The sequence below is a fragment of the Pelobates fuscus genome, chromosome 10, assembly GCF_036172605.1.
Source record: "Pelobates fuscus isolate aPelFus1 chromosome 10, aPelFus1.pri, whole genome shotgun sequence".
Lineage (NCBI taxonomy): Eukaryota > Metazoa > Chordata > Amphibia > Anura > Pelobatidae > Pelobates > Pelobates fuscus.
Window position 1 is genome coordinate 83,855,383 of NC_086326.1, and position 25,029 is coordinate 83,880,411.

The following is a 25,029-nucleotide window of genomic DNA, read 5'->3' on the forward strand; positions in this document are numbered from 1 at the left end:
ACTGAACCTCTCACTCCTCAACAATGCCATCACTGTCTAGGTATTCAGCTCCTGACAGTTTCATCTGCTGGATGATCGTGCTCACGTTCAATGCGATGCCATAGGCATTGTTTGTACACTTAATTAAAATATGCCTGTTCTCCTAGCCATTATGAACGGCTGATGAGAAATGGCAAGATGTGGTAGGAAAAGCTTCTTTATGGGAATCAGTATGGACTCCTATGGCCATACAGCTATTTTCATTCTATAGAAGTTCACGGCTGTAATAAAATTACAAGCTTATTTTTTTCTGCAGACAATTTGACAAAACACAAAAAACAAATACAAAAAAATCGAATCCGCTTTTGCACTTTTAATTCCCTAAATTTACATTTGTTCTTAGTTTAAGTATGAAAAAATGTACAAAGAAATAAAACAAGCTATCCTATCTCCATTAATTCAAGACAAAAACAACAAAAAATATTTGTTTTTATGATTATTAATTTTGTCCAATTCATTGCCCTATTACATGCTTAGAATACTGGGTGATGTGTTTACTTGCACTACATTAAGGCTAGATAGATGTATTGAAACCCTTCCTGTTCCCTTTTCATGCTATAACTCAGGGCTTCACACATTTGCTTTGAATCTAGAAGCCAGCTAAAAATGTTAGGAGCCAGGTTTGTTTGTTTGTTTGATTTTGTTTTTTTATTTATTTATTTTAAACAAATTTAAATCCAATGACAAAATTACAATTCTTTTAAAGGACAATATAGTAACCTGGTCCACTACATCTTAATGTAGTGGGGTCCTGGTGTCAGAGGAAGGCTATGCAATATAAACATTGCCTTTTCAAACAAAAGGTAATGTCTACATTCCTGCCTAATGACACCTCGAAGTGGCAGTCACTCAGACGGCCACTAAAGTGCTTCCTATCTCAGTGCTGCACAGCACGAAGCATCTACGCTTTACATGGAGGAGCTGAACATTCCCCATAGAGATGCATTGATGCAATGCATTTCTAAGAGGAGATGCTGATTAGCGCAGCATTTTGCAGCTCATGCCAATAGCTTCCGAATACATTTCAATGGGAAAGCATTGGGTTGGCTGAGATCATCAAGCTTGATTATCTCAGCCATAGAGGCAGGGCCAGCTCAGAGACCGGCATGGCTTGGGAAGAAAGGTGAGTAAAAACACCATTCCCATGTGATCGGAGGGTGGCTGGTCAATTAAACATACACACTCACTGACAGACAGACACACACACATATTATGAAAGACAAAGACACACACACACACACACACACTCAAAAATTATTATATATTTTAACTCAATTTAAGTCCACCTAGCCTCCCTACCTTTGGAAGATCTGGTGTGGATCAGCTTTCCCAGGGGTCCAGTGGACAGGGCTGGGGGAGAGTGTAGGTGGGCGGTGAGGGAACTGTGAACGTCCTGCTTCACATGTCGCTTAGTGTTGCTGGGGCTAAAGTGACATCATATTCTAGGCCTGGCATCACTAAGCGGTGCGCAAGGGAGCTGATCAGGTAGATCACACCTCCCTTGCTGCCCTCCTACCTTATGCACAGCTGGCCGCCCGCCTCGGAAGTAATGGGCACACAAATCGTATTTGTCGAGCCCTGCTATAGCTGATAAATCATATAGGAGCATTTGGTTACTATCAATACATTTGGCTTTCCTTCCATCTTGTAAGCTCAAAGACCTACACTGCATTGAATCTGGTCAGCATGAAAAAGGGATGTTCTCAAATACCCTTGTTTTAATTCAAGCTTTAGCTCCTACTGGTAGTAGTATCCTGGTAGGGAACCCAGGAAATGTAAATCTCCAAAATCCAAAACCTATTTTAAAAAGAATCAAATGACTCCCCTCTCCTCCCCCTCCAACAAAACCTATAGCATGTTAAATAAAATGTATTTCTATACAGTATTAGAAAATCCTATTTTTATTAGGCAATTTATGGCTTTGTGTCTCTGTGATGTTTTAAAACCTTAAAAAAATATCTTCGCATGAATATCTCAAAACCATGATTTACAAATCACTTATGACTTACTTTTCTTGCATTACAGAGCAGAGTATTTGCAAGTCATCTAACAATAAAGGAAAAATGTTACTAAAGAAAGTCCTAGCAGCACTTGCGCCTTTAAATATTTGGGACACAACTGCTAAACATTTTCAGGCTCAATGGAAAAATAAAATCAGAAATGTACAGTCTTTTTTTTAAAAAATAAATGTCACGGGGGTCAGGTTAAAGATTACAGTAGAGATACAGAAGAAAAACTGTAAAGAAACAGCTTTGACATCATTGAACTATTTATCTCTCGAATACACTGGTGAAATTCGCAAAATATTCTCTATTCCAATAAACATGGCATCTACCGTAATTATTACCATAATACAAAAACAAACAAAAAAAACCCTTAGTAGCCTGTTCAGTATCAAAGTATTGATCACATACCTCTTTCAATGACAAAACTATTTTTTTCTAACTTCCAAAGTTTATATATATATATATATATATATATTTCATTTTCCTCATCCAAATAGTTCATGACATCTATTGATCTCACAATTCTACTAAAGACGTGAAGTGGCAGAGTTTTTTATTTTTATTTTCCTTCGTTCTTGAAATTAAAAAAAAGTCTTAAGGCAGTCTTCTCTGCTCCACAAAAGAGCCGTCAGATAATGAAGTAACTGAATTCTTCCAAGGTTTGCAGGCCTCCTAAATGAAATCTCCTCGGAAGGGAAGCAAGTTTGTATTTTGCTGCTGCCAGCGATAGCGAAGTCGGCACAAAGGTTGTTTTTCAGGGTTCTCAAATTCACTAAATCCAAGCTGATTTAGTACCTCATAAACGCCAGCTTTGGATGCAACCTAAAAGACATAATAAAAATGGAAATTATTAATAAGAGAACATAGTGGTCATTCCAACTTTTACTCATTCCAACGTGTCTTTGTAAGTTCTCTGTGCAGATTTACCAGGTAACATGTCCACAATGACAAACACACCTCTCAAGTGTCCCTATTTTGGAGGGACAGTCCCGAATTGCTTCTACATTCCTCTGGTCTTCTTTTCTATCCTAATGTAACTCTTTTCTAGGCGCTCCATATTGTTATTGTGTCTGAGTGTATACCAGAGCTTCATAGTAAGAATACTCTCAGTAATGTCTTTAAACTTCACAAATCAGTTATTGTTCTTGTTCTATATTTTAGCTGCATAAATTACTAGTAAGTTACCTAAAATGTCTCACAGGAGCTCTGTCCCACCCACACCCCTAAAATAAAAGTATCCATTTGAAATGTTAGGAGGTATGGACACTGATCTAGACCACAGTAAACATTTTTGTGGTGGCTCTTTCAGGGTGATTCAATAAGGAGCAAATTGTTAAAAATATAAGTGGAATATAGGGCTAATATCGCCCATCTGAAAACTTAGCTGACTGAATAATGTTTTCCAATTTGGCATAACATCTGAAGTGCACTTTGAAACCCTGACAGATAACTTTGTATGATTTGATGATTTGCATCTATTAATACATCACGTTTTCCAATACCTGAATGTGAGCAATAAACAAAATGTGACCAGGTTTCTGATCAGAACATTCTTGCATATAATGTATAATCTGTAGAGGAATGTAGCCATCCTACTTTCAAAAGGCACAAACGCACCATAATCCAATATTTTACTAGCTCCTATACACGTTATTCGATCCCTCGATTAGCATTCTCAATATACTTAAAGCCCCAATAAATGGCTCATCCACCTCCGTAATGACTCGACTAATAACCTCCTTGTCGCTACCAAAAAACTCTTCAAATTCTACCAACAGCCTCATCCCAAGGAATGCACCAAAAATGACTAATTTTTCATTCTGTGCCCTAGTAAACCGGTAACAACTGAGGTTCTTAGATAAACATCCAAAATGTGATTTAAAAAAAAAAAAAAAAATTTAAAGAAAGGAGTGAGTCTACAGCATTATTTTTGGATGTGTCCTTGATCTTTTACTTGTACAACAAACACATTTAGAGTAGAAGAAGAGGAGAGCTGCTGTTAATTTGTCATTTGTGTGTTTCTGCCCGGTGCCCGTGATTGGAGTTCTGGGGTATTTCACACCAGATAAAACAAGAAGACCAATCAAAACACATCTCTGATTTCAAATATGGTATGTTATAGATTAAAACATTATTTTGGACGAAATGATCGTAGTAACTGACTTACATAATACAGCCCATCTATCAGACAGGATGTATAGACAAGGCTTACTGACTTGTAGCGATATTTACCTTTCTCTCACTTATCACTCACTTGTGACATTTTTAATTAGTAAATTAATCTACTTATCATATACTGCATTGTACTGTTAAAATGCCAAACTAATATTTGCTGATAGAGAACAAGTCTACAATAAACAAGCATGCATACTGTTTCTGCAAGATTAGTGTCAGCCACATATGATTGTTTTAAGTTTGGGGGCTCCATTTTGCTACAAATGCATTAACCCATATTGATAACTATATATATTTTTGTGGGCATTAACTATAAACGCCTTAGAAGTTACCATGTTACCTTCGTAAATTATTTTTATTACTAGATCAAAAATGCTTTTGTTTCATGTTTTATTTTATAAAAATAGCTGTTTACGTTTAGGGAAATTGACCAATGTTAAGTTTGTAATAGCTATTTTATGAAGAAGAAAAACAAAAGGTGTGCACATACTAATTAAGTGTGTTACGCTTGCCTGTATTATTGGGTTGTCCATAAATCTAACATGCGACACATCCTCTTTAAATAAAAAGGTAACTGAATTTTGCCGAATGATCAACAGAGCTTCTGTATTTAGCAAGTGCTGCCTTGAAATGAAGGGTAAGAAAAAAAAAATGTGAACTGGTTAACTAGTCATTTTCATATGGACAGGAGTCTGCATGTTTGCATCTAACACATTCATCTCCCTTTCTATGAATGAGATGCCCTGTTCCAGATCTTGAGAGAGCAACAATTGCCATCTATAATCTGCATCGCTCCTGTAATAAGTCTCACTGTAGGTTTGGGGAGGCACCAGGGAAAGAGGGTGTGGAGGTCTGGCAGGTTTACAGAAACATTTTGGCAACTAGCCACAGAAGAGAAAGAAAAAAAAAAAAAGACTTTCTCCCACTGCCTAACTACGGCACTCTCACCTTTCTCTTTTCAGCCAGTGTCTACATCCAACTCTCAGCTAGAGACGTTGTCTGTGTTTTACTCAATGTAATGACTGTATCAGTTCTACGCTCACTAACAGACTTGCTTTTTTGTTAACCCTGTTTGATACAAAAATTGTAAATGGATTATGCAAATTGACATAAATTTAACTTGTGTAAATAACACATTACACATATACATATACAACGATAGAATAAAATTATTAATAGTAACGCATTAAAAGGAAGTAATGTGGTGAATAAGTGAATCCCTTTAATACAGACTTACCTATAATTCGGGTTTTCTTGTCACTTATATTTGACTGCTTTGTGTTTGTATGTTTCACTTTCAAGTAGCAGCTAACGTCTAAAAAAGTACAGGTGACATTTCACTTAAAGGGACCCCCTAAGCATTAAAACAACTTAATGAAGTGGCTTTGGTGTATAAATCATGCCCCTGAGGTCTCACTGCTCAATTCTCTGAATTTTAGGAGTTAAATCACATTGCTCATGCAACTCTAGCCAAACATCTCCTTGCTGTGACATACACATCCTCCCTATGCGCTTTCTGTGCAGAGATATAGATGTTTTTTTATTGCACAGTCTGTTTGATTTGCATTGTCTTATCTCCTGCTCTGAGTTCCCCATGTGTGAATAAAGTTTAAAAAGTACAAGATAAAAATGTCTAAAGTAAACACTGTGCTGTAAGATCTGATTAAATATGAAACCATTTTTCATGTTGACTGTTTGAGTCACAGGCGAGGGATGCTAGGGCTGCATACAACAGTAACAAAAGGGATTTAACTCTTTAATAGCATATAATTGAGCAGTGAGACTGCTGAGGTATGATTACACACCATAACTGCTTTATTAAGCTGAAGCTGTTTTGGTGCTTAAGTATCCGTTTAAACTCACAGGAAATGGGCGGTGGGTGGGGGCCCTAAAAATAACAATAAGGGTGGGACCTACTGTGTCCACCCAGCCCCCACCCCTGAGCAGTGGGTGGGGGCCCTAAAAAAAAACAATAAGGGGGGACCTACTGTCCCCCCGGCCCCCACCCCTGAGCGGTGGGTGGGGGCCCTAAAAAAAACAATAAGGGGGGACCTACTGTCGCCCCACCGGCCCCCACCCCTGAGCGGTGCGTGGGGGCCCTAAATACAAATGGGGGGGACCCTAGTCACCTCCTCCCCCCCCCCAAAAAAATTATCCCCCTACCTCCCTCCCTCACCCTAAAAATAATGAGGGGGGGACCTTCAACTAAAAACCTGTAAAAAAAATTAGATAAAAACAACTTACCAGTCAATGTTTTCTTTCTTCTAAAATCTTTTTTCAGCCCCAAAAAAGGCCAACTAAAAAACCATAATAACCGACGCAATTTAAAAAAAAAAAAAACGAGCGCAAAAAAATAATCCATCTTCACCCATCGAGGGCTCCGCGCAGACTGAACTCTGCAGGGTGGGGGAAGGCTTATAATGCCTTGCCACACCCTGCAATTAGGCTAAGAACACTCTGATTGGCTGGTTCCAAAGAACTTTCCCACGCTGTGTAAAATGACACAGAGCACTGTGATTGGATGACTTGAAATCCATCCAATCACAGTGCTCTGTGTCATTTTACACAGCGTGGGAAAATTCCAAAGAACTTTCCCACGCTGGGTAAAATGACACAGAGCACTGTGATTGGATGGATTTCAAGCCATCCAATCACAGTGCTCTGTGTCATTTTACACAGCGTGGGAAAATTCCAAAGAACTTTCCCACGCTGTGTAAATTGACACAGAGCACTGTGATTGGATGGATTTCAAGCTCAGTGAGGGGGGACCCTTTTTTATTATTTTTTTTTAACAGTGAGCAGCCACAGGCATTATCTGAAATATGAATGTCTTACCCCCTATTACTAAGCAAACGTCATAAACATTGTTTGCAATTCACAGAAAAGGAGACCCTTGAAACAAGGGGATCCTGAGAAGCAACTTTGGACACGGAAAAGGCACTTGAATGCCCGGTAACAGGAAAGAGAGAGAGAGTAATAGGAGAATGAACAGGTGAGAGATAATGAATCATAACCTGTACCCCCAACTTGCTTGATATATCATACTAGTACAAAATAATAGTAAAACTAGATGAATAGCCCCGCACGAGGGCTATAGAGGAGTAACAAACAAGAGAACCCCCAAAAATATCTCTCCAATAGCTGCCTAGTATAATATGTGGATACAACCACCTTAACTAGGGCAAACACACTAAATGCCTGCTACCGTTGGCAAACCGAAAAGTCACCTAATAAAAACTATAAAGTGCTACCTAAAAGTGAGCTAGCTCCTGACGACGGCGTGCATACACGCTGAAACGCGCGTCGAGCGTTTCCTTTACTTTATTTTTCTTATGTTTGTCTTACACTTTTAGGTAGCACTTTATAGTTTTTATTAGGTGACTTTTCGGTTTGCCAACGGTAGCAGGCATTTAGTGTGTTTGCCCTAGTTAAGGTGGTTGTATCCACATATTATACTAGGCAGCTATTGGAGAGATATTTTTGGGGGTTCTCTTGTTTGTTACTCCTCTATAGCCCTCGTGCGGGGCTATTCATCTAGTTTTACTATTATTTTGTACTAGTATGATATATCAAGCAAGTTGGGGGTACAGGTTATGATTCATTATCTCTCACCTGTTCATTCTCCTATTACTCTCTCTCTCTTTCCTGTTACCGGGCATTCAAGTGCCTTTTCCGTGTCCAAAGTTGCTTCTCAGGATCCCCTTGTTTCAAGGGTCTCCTTTTCTGTGTATTTTCTCTGGGTTACCCCCTACTTTGCAGCTTTGAGGTAGGCAATGAATGGGGTCTTTTTCAATGGTTTGCATATAGCTATGTGAATTATTGGATCTACCCTATTCATCATTTGTTTCTTCGTATATTGTTTGCAATTCATTATTCTATTCTTTTGACCATTAACCATAAATGTAGAGGTTAAACATAAGCCAGTTCATATAGGACCTGACTAAAAAGAACAAATACTAAGTCAGCTCTTTAGTTCGCCTTGTAGTACTTTAATATTTTTCTAGGAACTTTTGAAGGGTTTGTTATATTTTGCAGTGTTTGTTATCTTTGGCACTGCAGTGAATATGTTACAATGTTTCCTTGTTGTCACTGAAAATGCAGAACTTTATTAAGTGGGCGAGACAGATAGGAGTTGAATTTAAAGCCCTCCTTTCATGCAGAAACGACTGATTCTGCCGAGAGCTGCGTCCTGCATGCCTAGCTTTTTTCGATAATAATAATGAAATCAAATATAAGGTGCAATGGCACAAATAGAGATATTAAATAAAAATGAGACTTACATAGAAAAAAATAGAAATCGGCACATGAGAACACAGATTTACACTTATTTTAGTCATAAAAAAATGCATTACAAAAACATGCATTAAAACATTAAATTAACACTAAAGCATTAGGAATACAAAACGATATTATTATTATTGCCATTTATAAAGCGCCAACAGATTTTGTGATGCTTTACAATATTATAGGAGGGGGGATTAAACAATAAATAGGACAATTACAAGAAAACATACAGGAACGATAGGTTGAAGAGGACTCTGCTGAAACAAGCTTACAGTCTATAGGATATTCCTTACACTATAGTGACTTGCTCACCGGTTAGGGAGCCCCAGTCATGTGAAGGAGCAAGGTAGTTTTTTTCTCTTTTTAGCCCAGCCTCTTTGGCTGAGATCATCAATTGTGTTGATTTCAGCAAGCCCACTGGGGGGGACTAGTGTGCGTGTGTAGCAAAACACTGCGATGCACCAATCAAATAGACTCTATGAGACCATCAGATTGAATAGCCAAGTTTAACTGCGCTATTGGGGCAGAAGCCCCTCTAGTGGCTGTGGCGTATTACAGCCACTAGAGACATGTTAACCCAGCAATGTAAACATTATCATCAATCCAAAACAGCACTGCTTTCAGTTGCAGAGTTAAAACAACCAGATCATTGCACCCAAATCACTTCACTAAGATGACATGGTCTGGGTGCTTATCGCATCCAATTGAACCGCTGAATGTCTCCTATTTCCAGGCTTTCCCAATTTGCTGACTGTAACAAATTGTTATAAGGTTAAATGCCTTATCTCACTGCAGTGGTTTTAGTGGTCTGCTAGGCACATAGGACCACCCTGGGCGGGTCTTTATAAATTTTTCTTTAAGTGCACTTGCACACTGTTTATCTGAGATCTTATTTCCATTATTGTTTTTGGTGTTGTAATACCTTTTTGATGAGCTCACCAAATGGTTTTCTTGGTGACTTAGATAAATTCATACAGAAGACCATCTATTCCTTCCTTTTGCATAAAATATATTCTTGAGACTATGAGTCATGATCATAAGTAGTAGAGAATAGGACAAGAGCTAAAAGGCAACTATACATAAAGTTGTAAGCAGGCAGCAAACACTGGTAGTAAGGGATACCCTCAGCCCCTTACTGATTATTATAGAGCAAGATAATACAAAATATATGTACAGGCTGCGCCAAAATAAAAAGTAAAATAGATTATCAGGTGCTTGGAGTATTCTTTACTTGTAAATCGTCCAGGGTTCTAAAGGTGGAAGGTATATGGAATAAAGAAGAAAGATAGCGGTAATGGTGCAGAGTATCTAGCACCAAGTGCAGAACAAACAACAAAGAGGTCTATGATGTAGCACTCACATTTAGTGAAGCTAAAAAAAACAGCTCTGAGCATAACAGCGTACAAACCCCACTGACAGATATGGTGTTCTTGGTATGTAGGTGGATATAAATAATCTACTCACATTTGATGGAGCAATATACACTTGCTCAGGTATTAACGCTTGGGTGGTACAATCCCCACCAGGAATAGAATGATGAGTAGCTCCTACAAAGGGTAGTTTTTCCCAGAATACAGGAAGCAGGTAGGCAATGGTGTAATAGATGTGCCAGGAACAGTAAAATATATTTGTTTTATTTTATAATGTTATTTTATACTAGTTATTTTTGAGCATTAAATATATTTGGCATTCACTTAATTTATGTCTGACAGTTTATTATATTTTTATTGTTTTTTGGTCATTTTTATATATTTTACGATTCCTGGCACATCTATACCACCATTGCCTACCTGCTACCTGTATTCTGGGAAGAACTACCCGTTGGAAGAGCTACTCTACATTATATCCTTCGTAGGGATTGTACCACCCAAGCTTTAATATATTTTGTATTGAACAACAATGCTGGTTGGATGGGTTCTGATAACAGTCACTGTATAACATATCTAATATTGGTTGTTGCCGAATGTCGATGGTGATATATGATATACACTAGTTGTACTTGATGTGAAACACGAGTCACTGCTTATGTAAGATCTGTTAATAATCTGTCCATTGTGTTAAAACCCAAGAGCGTACCTCAAATGACTGCAAGATATTTTGAATGAGAAATGTGCCATATAAAGGAAAAAATATTACTCTTGCAACATTATGCCAATTTGGGTAGCTACTAATGTAATCCCTAATGTAGATATTTCTCATTCTCTGTATACTAAGATTAACTTTCTCGCCAAAACTATATTCAATGATTTAATAATATACAATACTGTGTAATCCTTATATCTATACCCTTACCTCTTACTTTGCAAGTATAGAAGTACCTAAACAGACACAGGTTACAGGTATAGAAAAAATAAATATATTTTCTTTTTCTATATCATAGTTTTTCATTTTTCCCTTTATTAAACCAAATGATACTTAAAGTTTTCTACCCACTACTGAAACATTATGGGCATCTGTCATAGATTCCAAAAATATAATCGATACTCCTTCACACCATAGTGATTATATATTGTACACGGAAAAATAAAGGTGTAATGCCTCTATTTATAAACAGATAAGAGACACTGCCATTTTAAGATAAGTGGCTTGTACTTTTACTAGGGCCAGTCTGTCCAGATTAACTGGAGTTGGCAGATAAGCCTTTCATCTTTCACTTCAGAGATCAACCACGCCACTATAAATTAGCAGGACTAACTGTGATGGAGGGCTAGGGGCTTTCCCACAACCCAAAATCAGCAAGTCTCCATTATGCCTTTTGCAAAGTACTAAAGAAAAAAACAAGCTGATTTGTTTCCTGGTACCTTGTTTCAATTGATCATTATTTTGTATACGATTTGAGATACACAGTACCGATATTGGGCAAATTGCAGGTAATCTGGCATTTTAGATGTTTAGCAAAAAATAAATGAATAAAAAAACAATATTATAAACTTAGTTTTCACTACTGAAACAATGATTTAATTTAAAGCGAGATACCATATTTATTATTTAATCCCCCATACCTACTATTTCCTACCTGGATAGGTTGATGCATATCACCACCATGAGCTAATTTAATCACTGCATAGCTTACCTTTTGGAATGTTTGTAAATTTAGCCCTACTCATGTCAAAGTACAGTGCTATCCCACATATCTCTGGTGATGGGCAGACTACAACTACATGTCCACAGCAGTACCAGTCCTTTCATACCTTTGAGGGAATCGACATGGAACAGTTCGTGGTGGCCCACGTTTATGGTTATACCTGTGCTTTTTTGGTATTGCATATGACAAGTCCACATTCTGCTGGTTACTTTGTGCAGTCCAGATTATAAGGCACTACATACTGGAGTAAGCAGAGGCTAGAGCTTGTCCAGAAAGCAGAAGCACACAGATGATGCCAAGGGATGATATGGGAAAGAAGAGGAGGCAATAAGGTCAGCTAAGCAGAAGACCATAAACCGTGTTTTTTAATTGCTTTGACCGTTTCCACTTTAACGCTAGAGCAAAAACAGACCACCAAATGCACAGCACGCACACCTCTTGGGTGCTATTCTATGGCCTGTATTTTTTTTAAAACTTTTGTTACACATTCAGTGGTGACAGACCTGCCTCTAGTTTATAACCTCATACATAATCTATTGACATATATTTCTCCATATTTTCACCACAGTCACTACGTAATCAGCAGACAGTGAAATCGTTGTCAGTGTTCCAGAGGTATTGAATGGGTGTGTTTCTTATGCCACAAATTGGTGCCGAGATAGTATTAAAATTAAAGAGTTACTATAACCCTTTTTCACACAAATACATTTTTACACTAATAATGCCCTGTCAGCCACTATAATACCATGCTTTTTTTTATTTTTTAAATCCCTGCTCTGGTTTCCACGCCCCATCTGACATCATGCCGCATAATCCATTGTCCAATCAAATGTTTCTCATAGAAAAGCATTTGATTGGACAATTCACAGACCGCATGCATTCCAGGTTGTCTAAGTCACGCATATTAGGTGTGCAACTAGCCCCCGCCACAGAAGTTCACATATCTCTGGATGTGCGCATTTCAAGCTGAAAACACTGCACAAACAGACTCATACCACCATCTAAAAGCAGAAGTGGTCAATGTGGTTGGAGTAACCCTTTAACACCTGTTTTAACTGTGTACTGTGCTTTTTTATGTAGAATGCACAACCTGACTTCAGGAAGTGACATTTGTGGGGCAATACTGACCCAGACGTTGAGCAGAAACTTCACCTATTTTTTTTTTTTTTTACCACAATCAGTGGCGTACACACAACCCATGGGGCCCCGGTGCGAAAACTGATCTGGGGCCCCCCCCTCCCCCCGCGCGAGAGCTTACTCTGCGCAGGCTGGGGCCGCAACACATGGCGGCGGGCACCTGGTCGCAGGGCTGCGACCCGTGCGACCACGGTATGTATGCCAGTGCATGCATAAACACTTAAAGGACCACTACAGACACCCAGATCACATCAGCTCAATGAAGTGGTCTGGGTGCCAGGTCTCTCTAGTTTTAACCCTGCGGCTGAAAACATAGCAGTTTCAGAGAAACTGCTATGTTTCACTGAGGGTTAATCCAGCCTCTAGTGGCTGTCTCATTGACAGCCGCTAGAGGATTTTCTGCGATTCTCACTGTGAAAATCACAGTGAGAAGACGCTGAACGTCCATAGGAAAGCATTGAGTAATGCTTTCCTATGGGCGGTTTGAATGCGCGCGTGGCTCTTGCCACGCATGTGCATTCGGAGCTGAGAGGCGGATGGGGACGGAGAGATCCCCAGCGTTAAGGGAGTCCGGCGCTGGAGAAAGGTAAGTGCTTAAGACACACACACACACACTCTCATGAACAGACGCACACATTTACTGACAGACACACACTCAGTGACAGACGCACACAAACATACTCAGTAACACACTCACTAACACTAACACACACACTCACTAACACACACACTCACTAACACACACACTCACTAACACTAACACACACAAACTAACACTAACACACACATTCACTAACACACACACCCACTAACACACACACTCACTAACACTAACACACACTCACTAACACACTCAAACGTTTTTTGTTTTTTTTAATCCCTCCAGCCTCCTTACCTGTGGGAGAGCTGGGGGGATTCCCTGGGGTCCAGTGGTGTTGCTGGCCAGGCTGTCACCCGGCTGGCTGGCGGGCACGCGAGGGAGCACTGTCCCCTGGGTGCTCCCTCTTCAGCTCCCTCGCGCGCCGCGTACTGATGCCGGAGCCGGAAGATGACGTCATCTTCCGGCTCCGGTTTCAGTGCGGTGCGCGAGGGAGCTGAAGAGGGAGCACCCAGGGGACAGTGCTCCCTCGCGTGCCCGCCAGCCAGCCGGGTGACAGCAGGGCCAGCCTCGGGGGGCCCGGAGGTGGCCGGCTCCTGGGCCCCCCAGCAGAAGAGGCTGGCCCTGTGGGTACATACCTGGGTCGCCGGGCGGCCAGGCCCCCTGGTGGGCCGGGCCCGGTCGCAGCCGCGACCCCTGCGACCCTGGTATGTACGCCACTGACCACAATGTTAGAAGATGTTGACTTCCTCAAACATTAAAAAATAACTGCATTCAAAGCCAGGCCTCAATTATTTTATTTTATTTTATTTTTGGATAAGCTTTTCAAATGTTTGAAATCTGTTAGAAAAACTTTCCAAATGATTTATTCACAAAAAAATCCCACAGACTCTAATGGTGACTCCTGAGATACGTGATTTGGGAAGTTCTAACAGAATGTAATCATTTGAAAAGGTTATCCAAAACAAATAAACTGAAGACCTCGTCGATGCAGCGATCAAACTATTTTAAACCCATGTAAAAAAAAAAAAAAGAATTAAAAAAAAAAAAAGCACATTCAAGTAGACTAGATAATATCCAAGTAAAATCAAAGAAAGTTGCTTAGGATAAAGCGTCGCTTTTTGTGGGATAAGTTTTAAAGTACAGCTACATCATTGTCTACCTATCCCATTCCTCTAAATTTAGATCTAGTTTAAACTTTTTTTCCCCCCACAAAGGAAAAATATCTCATATTAAGTTGTGTGTGTGCGTGTTGTGTTTTTTTCTGTTTTTGTTCAAACTACCAGGCAAAACAGAATAAATTCAAGTCGAGGCAGGCATCTTTCTTTTACTGCCACATGCAGTTAACTGGAAAAATATAAAGGAGGAAGAAACCTAAGAACACATTTCAGAATGGAAATGTTGCTGGCTAAGGTTGTTCTGTTTAACGAATGCACATAAATTCCACCTTCTTCTGTTCACGACCAGCTGACCAAACTCTAGGACCAGAGCAAATTCATCAACAAAAACCGAAAGAGGCCAAACATTTTAGAGTTCAATTTGCAGGCAAAACGAAGACAAAGGGAGACCTAATATACTAACAGATTTTCCTAGGAGAACTGCTACGATTGTACAAGTTACTGTTCTAGAATCACACAGCTGGACATGGTGAAATGGGACTGTAACTTGAGACATTAAGAAAGAATTTCACCGTTCAGAGTGCCTTGTGTGACAGCTTGTTTCAGCTGTTTACATCTGACAGCAGCTGTCTGCAAGTAGGAAAATGCCAACAGGAAGCTGACAACAGTAATTGTAGACTCCTTGTGAATACAGGATTCCCTGGAATCCCACTCCCATTTGCTTATCCAAACTAAGAGAGGTCATACATTATTTAAATAATTGAATACAGGATCTAGAGCTACTGTCAGGATCCAACACGCAGAGTACAAACAGTAGCCAGATACGTATACCGGACCTTAGAATGGCCGGACTAACGTAAGTAGTACAGTATAGAATGGTCAAAGACAAGCCGAGGTCGAGGGTAACAGAGATAAGCAGAGTAAGGTAAACAAGCCGGGTCAAAACCAAAAGGGATAATAGAATACACAAGCACTGAGTGACTAGAACAAGCTAGAACCACGACAGGGCAATGAGCTAATGAAAGAAGCTCTGTTAAATACCCTGTTCAGAGCAGTAACCACGCCTCCAAGGCGTCCCGATTGGTCCTGCAGCCATTGAGTGACAGGTTGTTCCGGAGGAGTGTCCTGATGACAACTTCCTGCCTAGATGCTGTAAAAGGCAGTCACTCCCTCGCGGCCGGCCTTGCATGACCGGATAGACCGTGGGGAAGGGAGCCATCAGGCCGTCTGGATGGAGGAACAGCTAAGTCTCTACCTCTTTCGGAGGTAGAGACCACAGGTACCCTGACAGTACCCCCCCTCTCAGATACGCCCACCGGGCGGAATACATCAGGGCGAGAAGGGAATCTAGAGTGAAACGCCCTGCGGAGACGGGGAGCATGCACCTCCTCCTGAGGTACCCAACTTCTCTCCTCAGGACCATAACCCTTCCAATCGACCAGATATTGCAGTCTCCCCCGGGAGATTCGAGAATCAACGATGGAATTGACCTCATACTCCTCCTGACCCTCCACCTGAACTGAGCGGGGAGGGGCGATCATGGAGGAGAACTTGTTACATATTAATGGTTTTAGCAAGGAAACATGAAATGAATTAGGAATGCGTAAGGCATTAGGCAACGCTAAACGATACGCAACTGGGCTAATTTGAGACAGTACCCTGTAAGGTCCAATATATCGAGGAGCAAACTTCATAGACGGCACTTTTAACCGAATGTTTCTAGTACGTAACCATACTCTATCGCCTGGAACAAACACCGGTGCTGCCCTTCTACGTTTGTCAGCGTGTCTTTTAACCAGCGTAGAATTGTGCAGAAGGATTTGTCGAGTTTGATCCCACAACTTTCTTAAATTGGCAACATGAACATCCACCGACGGTATCCCTTGAGAAGAAGACTCCGAAGGAAGGATGGAAGGATGAAAGCCATAATTCAAGAAAAAAGGGCTAGAATGCATAGAATCACAAATGAGATTGTTATGTGCAAACTCCGCCCAAGGAATCAAACCGACCCAATCGTCCTGGTGTTCTGAAACGAAACAACGTAAATATTGTTCAACTTTTTGGTTAGTGCGTTCAGCAGCTCCATTGGACTGAGGATGATAGGCAGAGGAGAAATTCAATTTGATGCCTAGTTGGGAGCAGAATGATCTCCAAAAACGGGAAACAAATTGGGAGCCTCTGTCAGAGACAATTTGGGAAGGTATCCCATGCAAACGGAAAATCTCCCTGGCGAATATCTCCGCTAATTCGGGCGAAGAGGGGAGTTTAGGTAAGGGAATGAAGTGAGCCATTTTAGTAAATCTGTCTACCACAGTGAGGATGACAGTCTGCTTTTTAGAAATAGGCAAATCAACAATGAAGTCCATTGCCAGGCAGGACCAAGGCTTTTCAGGAACCTCTAAAGGGTGCAGAAATCCGCATGGAAGCGAATGGGGTAGCTTGGTCTTGGTACAAACTTCACATGCCCCGATGAATTTTTAATATCCTTGCGTAAGTCAGGCCACCAAAAATCTTTAGAGACCAGCGCATAAGTCTTGCGGATGCCAGGATGCCCAGCCACCTTGCTGTTATGGAGACAGCGTAGCACCTCCAGTTGGAGAGCGGCAGGAACGAAGTGTCGATCCCCAGGAGTCTGTTTGGGTGCCAAATGCTGAAACTTCATGATCTCAGAAAGCAATGGAGAGTGAATCCTGAGATTCGTGTTCGCGATGATATTCCCCTTAGGAACTATGGAGGACAGAAGTGGTTCAGTTATAGTGGATGGTTCATATTGACGAGACAAAGCATCGGCTTTAGAGTTCTTAGAACCAGGTCTATACGTAAGAACATAATTAAAGTGAGTGAGGAACAAAGCCCAGCGAGCCTGCCTGGCGGACAAGTGCTTAGCCTCCCCAATATAAGATAAGTTCTTATGATCCGTTAGAATAGTAACAGGGTGTAGTGTCCCTTCCAGTAAATGTGTCCACTCCTTTAAAGCCTTAATGACCACTAACAGTTCCCTCTCCCCGATGTCATATCTGCTCTCAGGCCCAGAAATTTTTTTAGAGAAGAAACCACAAGGGTGTAACGGTTTATCCACCCCTAACCTTTGAGACAGAACAGCCCCAACTCCTGTCTCAGAAGCATCGACCTCGAGCAAGAAAGGCAGAGTCGTATCAGGATGAACTAGAATGGGAGCTGAGGCAAAAAGTTCCTTGAGAGTCTTAAAAGCAACAAGAGCTTCCTCAGACCAGAACTTAGTGTCAGCCCCTTGTTTGGTCATATTGGTAATAGGCGCAATGATAGAGGAGTAACCCTTAATGAAGCGCCTATAGTAGTTGGAAAAACCAATAAACCTTTGGATAGCCTTGAGTCCTTTGGGCAAAGGCCAGTCTAAAATAGATTGGAGTTTACCAGGATCCATTTTAAAACCTTCCCCAGAAATCACGTACCCAAGAAAGTCTACCTGAGACTGATCAAAACTGCACTTCTCCAATTTGCAGTATAGACCATGTTGCAAAAGTTTGTGTAACACCTTTCTGACCTGTCTATGGTGAGTCTCAATCTCCTTAGAGTGTATTAGTATGTCATCCAGGTAAACAATAACACAATCATGCTGAAACTCCCTAAGTACCTCATTAATCAACTCTTGAAATACTGCAGGAGCATTGCATAGTCCAAATGGCATAACAGTGTATTCGTAATGGCCATACCGGGTATTGAATGCCGTCATCCACTCGTGACCTTGCTGGATTCTCACCAAATTGTAAGCCCCTCTGAGATCTAACTTGGTGAAGATTTTGGAGCCCTTAAGACGATCAAATAACTCGGTAATCAGTGGGATAGGATAGGCATTTCTGACAGTTATTTTATTCAAGCCTCGGTAATCGATACACGGTCTCAGCGTACCATCCTTCTTCTTAATGAAAAAGAACCCCGCCCCGGCCGGGGAAGAAGACCTCCTGATGAATCCCTTTTCTAAATTCTCCTGAATATACTCCTCTAGAACCGAGTTTTCCTGAACAGACAAAGGATATACATGGCCCCTCGGAGGCATAGTCCCGGGTAGAAGCTTAATTTTACAGTCAAATGACCTGTGTGGCGGCAAAGAATCGGCATTCTTCTTGTCAAACACTGCCATTAAGTCTAGGTAAAGGTCTGGTATTTGTCTTTCTGTGGCCTGAGTAGGGTTCTCCTGTATGTTAATATTAGCTAATGGAGAAACCTTGCACAAACACCGATCCTGGCAGCCCTGGCCCCCACGAGAGTATCTCCCCTAATTCCCAATCGATAATAGGGTTATGTTCTTTCAACCACGGGTACCCCAGAACTAAGGGAACGGAAGGAGACGAAATGAGCAGAAGAGATAAATTCTCCACGTGTAGGATACCAACATTTAACTCAATGGGTATGGTCTCACGAAAGATAACAGGGTCTAGTAGTGGTCTACCATCTATGGCCTCAACGGCCAAGGGTGTCTCCCTTAGCTGGGATGGGAAATTGTTTTTACTAGCAAAGACTTGGTCGATAAAATTCTCAGCAGCACCAGAATCTATCAAAGCCATAGCCCTTACTACTTCCCCCCCGCAGGTTAAGGAAACTGGTAGCAGAAGCCTGTGATCTTTATAATTAGGAGTAGAGGACAAAATAGAAACACCCAAGGCCTGTCCTCTAGAGAGACTTAGGTGCAAGCGTTTCCCGGGCGGTTAGAACAGTTCGAGAGTAAATGACCCTTAGCTCCACAATACATACACAAACCCTCTCTTCTCCTGTACTGTTTTTCCTCCTCAGAGAGGCGGGTATACCCTATCTGCATAGGTTCAGGAAGCAAAGATACCGTGGAGTCAGGACTTGGAAAAGCGGGAGCTAACCTAAAAGAAGGTCTCCGGTTCCTCTCTCGAGTGTTCTGTCTCTCTCTTAAACGTTCATCTATACGAGAGATGAACGAAATTAAATCCTCTAAATTCTCAGGGAGTTCTCTGGTAGCAACCTCATCAAGGATTACTTCAGATAAGCCATTCAAAAATACATCCATATACGCCTGCTCATTCCACTTGACCTCTGACGCCAGAGACCAGAACTCTAGTGCATAATCCACCAGTCTTTGGTTCTCCTGTCTCAGACGCAACAGTAATCTGGCTGCATTAACCTTTCTACCTGGAGGGTCAAATGTTCTTCTAAAAGCAGCTACAAAGGCGTTATAGTTATAAACTAATGGGTTATCGTTCTCCCATAATGGGTTGGCCCATCTCAGAGCTTTCTCAATAAGTAGGGTGATAATAAATCCTACCTTTGCCCTATCTGTAGGATAAGAGCGAGGTTGCAATTCAAAGTGGATACTAATTTGGTTTAAGAAACCACGACACTTCTCAGGAGACCCACCATAGCGTACTGGGGGGGTAATGCGAGAAGAAGCACCCACCGTGGCTACCTCTAGACCTGAACCGACAGGAGAAACAGGGGTATTACGTATCTCCTCTGGTGGGTTATTGGCACGAGATAATAGAGCCTGTAGCGCAAGCGCCATCTGATCCATTCTGTGATCCATGGCTTCAAACCTAGGATCAGGAGAAGCCAGCTTACTGTTTGTACTTGCAGGATCCATTGGCCCTGTCGTAATGTCAGGATCGGGACAGGGATCCAACACGCAGAGTACAAACAGTAGCCAGATACGTATACCGGACCTTAGAATGGCCGGACTAACTAAAGTAGTACAGTATAGAATGGTCAAAGACAAGCCGAGGTCGAGGGTAACAGAAGACAGGTAAGCGAGAGACAAGCCGAATCAAGGGTAACAGAGATAAGCAGAGTAAGGTAAACAAGCCGGGTCGAAACCAAAAGGGATAATAGAATACACAAGCACTGAGTGACTAGAACAAGCTAGAACCACGACAGGGCAATGAGCTAATGAAAGAAGCTCTGTTAAATACCCTGTTCAGAGCAGTAACCACGCCTCCAAGGCGTCCTGATTGGTCCTGCAGCCATTGAGTGACAGGTCGTTCCGGAGGAGTGTCCTGATGACAACTTCCTGCCTAGATGCTGTAAAAGGCAGTCACTCCCTCGCGGACGGCCTTGCATGACCGGATAGACCGTGGGGAAGGGAGCCATCAGGCCGTCTGGATGGAGGAACAGCTAAGTCTCTACCTCTTTCGGAGGTAGAGACCACAGGTACCCTGACAGCTACATCTCCAGAGGACTGAATACGTAGGTTGGATCAGCAAAATATTTCCAGTTATTTTACTAATTAGGTAAGGTAGTTTTGTTGGAAAAGGTCAGGCTTATCACAATGTGAATTGTAGAAGGATATGTCTGGGGTATCCCAACACACTTCTCCTATCCTTGTGTCCCTATATATATAGAGAGAGACTGATTACCAATATTAATGGCCACTTGGGGCACAGTTGGCTCCCGTATGGGCCTGTAGTTCCAGTTCTAGCTATACGGGTTCCTGAGAAAGTCGAATGGAATGGACGATGATCTGCATAGAACTGTGCAACTTGACAATCTTTTGCCACATACAGATTATCAGGTGTATTAGAGGGTGATAATCTCCTTTGGGGGACCGAACATTAATATGCCTTTTTTTTTATTGCAGATTGTTATTTCAATTACTGCACTATAATTTTCCATTCTATATCTTGAAAATATCTACAATTGATTGGAGACCGTGAGAATCTGTCTATATCCCGTTTTGCACTTGGAGTGTCATTTTCCACTTAGAGGGTCACTATAGTCACCAAAACAACTTTAGCTTAATGAAGCAGTTTTGGTGTATAGATTATGCATCTGCAGTCTCACTGCTCAGTTCTCTGCTATTTAAGAGTTAAATCACTTTGTTTATGCAGCCATAGGCACACCTCCCTGCATGTGACTTACACAGCCTTCCTAAACACTTCCTGTAAAGATTCATCTAATGATTATATATGCTGTATTGCTAATTCTGCTTAATTTAGAATTTATTATCTCCTGCTCTGTTAATAGCATGCTTGACCATACAGAAGTCTCCTGTATGTAATTAAAGTTAAATGTAAGTAGCATCTGATTGATAATTAAACAGTTTTGTTTAATTAAACAGAAACAAAAGTGATTTAACTCCTAAATGGCAATGAATTGAACAGAGAAACTTTAGAGGCATAATCTATCCACCGTAACGGCTTTATTAAAGTTGTTTTGGTAACTATACTGTTCCTTTAAACATGCACTTCGCACTTTTTTTTTTTTTAAACGTGTAATGTATCACGGAGATCTATATATTGTACTTGTTTTTATTTACACATTTTTGACATGACATGATGAACAATTTAATTCAGCTTGGAACTTAAGAAAATCGTCTGAACAATCAACATATTTTATTTAAAGTATTATAATAATTTGATAATTTTTAAATATGACAGAATATTCTTCTTTATCCAAAAATATTTGTCTTAAAAATACACAACACTTAACAAAATACCTATCCTGCCTTCTTCCAAAACACACCAAGGTGCTCTCCTTTTTGATACATTGGGATTAGTCACTGTACTAGGGATTGCAAGGAATGAATTCTCAAACAAACAACATTTATTAGCCTATGTAGTCTATTTTTGGTGATTATACACTTGGGTTAAATATAACGGAGATTTAATATAGTACTCTCTTGTTTGCAGCACCATATCATCTCTCCATAATGAACCTGTTTCACCACCAATATAGTTATTAATCACCCTCAGAGAAGAAAAAAAAAAAACATCCTCACAAAATTCTAAGAGACTCTGCATTCATTATGCAGTCGTCTGCTCAAAATTCTGATTAGTTCCTGGAATTACAGTACTTTTTTGCTAGAAATGAAAACATCTGTACTATGCTGTTTGGTTACAGCACTACAGGGGATCCAAATATTTATTTAACAAATTCAGCTTACCTTTCTATTCTAAATAGTTCTGTAATCAATAGTTCCTTATAAACTACAAGTTTCTCTCTTCTCTATACAAAAAAATAAATAAATATGGATTAGGATCCAGTATGTACGCATAGTCAAAACAAGATGAGAAATGAGCGGGGGGGGGGGGGGAATGAAAGCACATTCCAAAAATTTTACAGAGGGGCAGACTATGGCATTTGTTTATTAAACAAGGTTGTATTAACCACGTGGGTAATTTGGTCTTGGACAATAAGGGCAATTCACTAGGTGTACAGTGAGGAACCAGCTGAGGATGCCTGAGAAACTCCCAAAGACCCAGCATCATTAAATTTATTAACGGTGCTACTTGAGTGGCCGACAGCAAACCACAAAGGGGGTTACTGTTATACTTATGCTAGGAGGGATCTTGGTATTAGCATGACTGTGCTCCTGGGCTTCACTATGGCTTCTCATTAAGGTTCCAGCAGTAATACAACATTACATCATGTTCCCGTCCCACACACACTCTGTACTAAGAACACAACTAGGTCTTCACTAATTTAAGGCTCGATCATGCTAGAACAAACTAAGAGTCAAGGTGGGAAGGGTCATAGGGGAAGACATTTAGGTTAGAGAGGCAAACAGACAGACACAAACATGGGTGGTGAAGAGATCTACAGAACCCAAACAAATAACAGTGCTTTCCCAGAAATACATACCTACATACATTTTCACGTATACACATCATGCCAACAGAACTTTGCATTCATACACAGTGTAAATGCAAATAAATTCTTGCATTCACACAATTCCAAAACACAAAAATGCATCCCTGGATAGACAAATACATAACATAAACATGTATAAATACACACGTGTACAAACACTGGCACTATACACACATAAATGCATGCATTCACTCTAATAACAAAAGTATAAACACACACTTTCCTTTATACTATAAACACATATACAGATAATATGTTCAATAAGCAGTTTATGTAATGTTCTTTAAAGGAACACTGTAGGCACCCAGACCACTTTAGCTCATTGAAGTGGTCTGGGTGTTGTGTTTCCTTTTGCACCTAGTGCAAACTGCAGAGAACTGCAATGTTTACATTTCAGCTCTAAGTCTGCCCTCATTAGAGGGCATCGAGAATCCAAACAGACTTTTGGTCCGCATGAGGACCTCCAGTGTCAGATTTTAAGATTGTCCCTGTGACGAAACCAACCTCGCCACTGAGAACTGGAGAAGCCTGATTGCCCGCCTGCTGCCTTTGGACTATGGCCCTGGGAGATTGGGCCCTTTACAAACAGTATTCGGCCCTAACAGAGTGCATGTCACTCATTCTGGCCCTTTAAATACAGTGGGGCCATTCGGTACTTGCCCTGTGTGAGCAGTGATACCCCCCAGATAGCTATGCCATGGAGCCTATTCATATAATGAAAGACTATGGGAAAGACTTTGGCTCCATGGCAATTAAACTGTATTTGTGTGGTCTGCGTGTCATTCACCTAATAATGTGCACGCAGACCTGAGCTATCTGGGGATATGTTAAATGTCTGTGTTTAATGTATAAAAAGTGACTTTATGTATTTTAAAGAGTTTTATGTTGTTTTGCAACCATGTGGTTAATGGAGTCTGCCTCTAGTCCTGGATAATTAGATTTCTTCTCCAATTATCTCCAGGGCAGAAGGGAGGAAGCCAGGATGCATTGTGGGGATGTTTTACTTTTACTGTTTGAGCCAGGGGGAATAAAAGATATTTTTACTAACTTTTGAACCCCTGGTCTGATTCATGCCATTTTTTAATATGTTGTTCCCCTGAATGGATTGATTGTGGATATGTATTTTTATGTGAATGTGATGTATGGTTTTAAAGTTATGAAAGTTGTGTAAAAGTATATTTTGAACTGTACACATAATGGGATTATGTGTCACACTAAGGGGAGGGGATGTGTGGGAGGTAACATCTATGTTATTGGTTATTTTATGCCTCCCCCTGGGTGTGGCCTGTATGTGTACTCATGTAATAAAAACCAGGCTGGGTGCCCAGCACCTCAGACCACTGCTTGACCTTCAACACGGAGCCTTGTCTCGTTCTTGGGGGGATTCACTGTATGCTGTTGGAGATTTGACTGCTAGGAGTGTAAGCTGATGTCTGCTTTTCCTATTCATCTGCTAGCAGCTATTTGTGAGGTTCCAGCTGGAGTGCTACCTTATTCACCTATATCCAGTTCGTGAGTTCTGATGTTCTGCAGTAGCTGTGCCTTTCTGAGAAAAGGGGATTATCGCCTAAACGGATTTTAACCCCTCATATGCTGAAACGGTCCGTTACAGTCCCCATTGAAAAGCATTTAATGCGCGCGTGCGGCTGACGTTCGCGGGGGAGGATCGTGGGTGGAGCCTGACCCAGCAACAAAGGACAAAAACTTTGTTTTCCTGGCACTATAGATCCCTTTAATGCATGTATTTTGCCCATCAAAGGTCCCCAGGGCCTAGATTGAGGTTAGCCTGAGCTTCATAAACTAGAAAAGGTAGAGAAGTGAAAATCAAAGACAAATTTAGACAAAAAAAAATAAAAAAATTACTGAAAACAAATATTCAACTATGATCCCAATTCTGCATTCTTTTTAGGCGTAAATTATTTGCAATCAGGTTTTCAATTAACATTCCTTGTGCTGGTAAACGCCAAATTATGTGAAACAAAAATACTTACATTTATACAT

The 25,029-nt window shown here is 40.8% G+C and overlaps 1 protein-coding gene across 2 annotated transcripts in view; it reads right to left on the minus strand.

Moving 5' to 3' along the window:
- Positions 1-2,595: 2,595 nt before the first annotated feature.
- PALD1 (phosphatase domain containing paladin 1) overlaps positions 2,596-25,029 on the minus strand; it is a 315,653-nt gene continuing 293,219 nt past the window's right edge. For both annotated transcript variants that reach the window (XM_063435101.1, XM_063435102.1), the window contains one exon: positions 2,596-2,867. In XM_063435101.1, the coding sequence (XP_063291171.1) occupies positions 2,718-2,867 (150 nt within the window). In that variant the 3' untranslated portion in view covers positions 2,596-2,717. The remainder of the gene's footprint in view (positions 2,868-25,029) is intronic.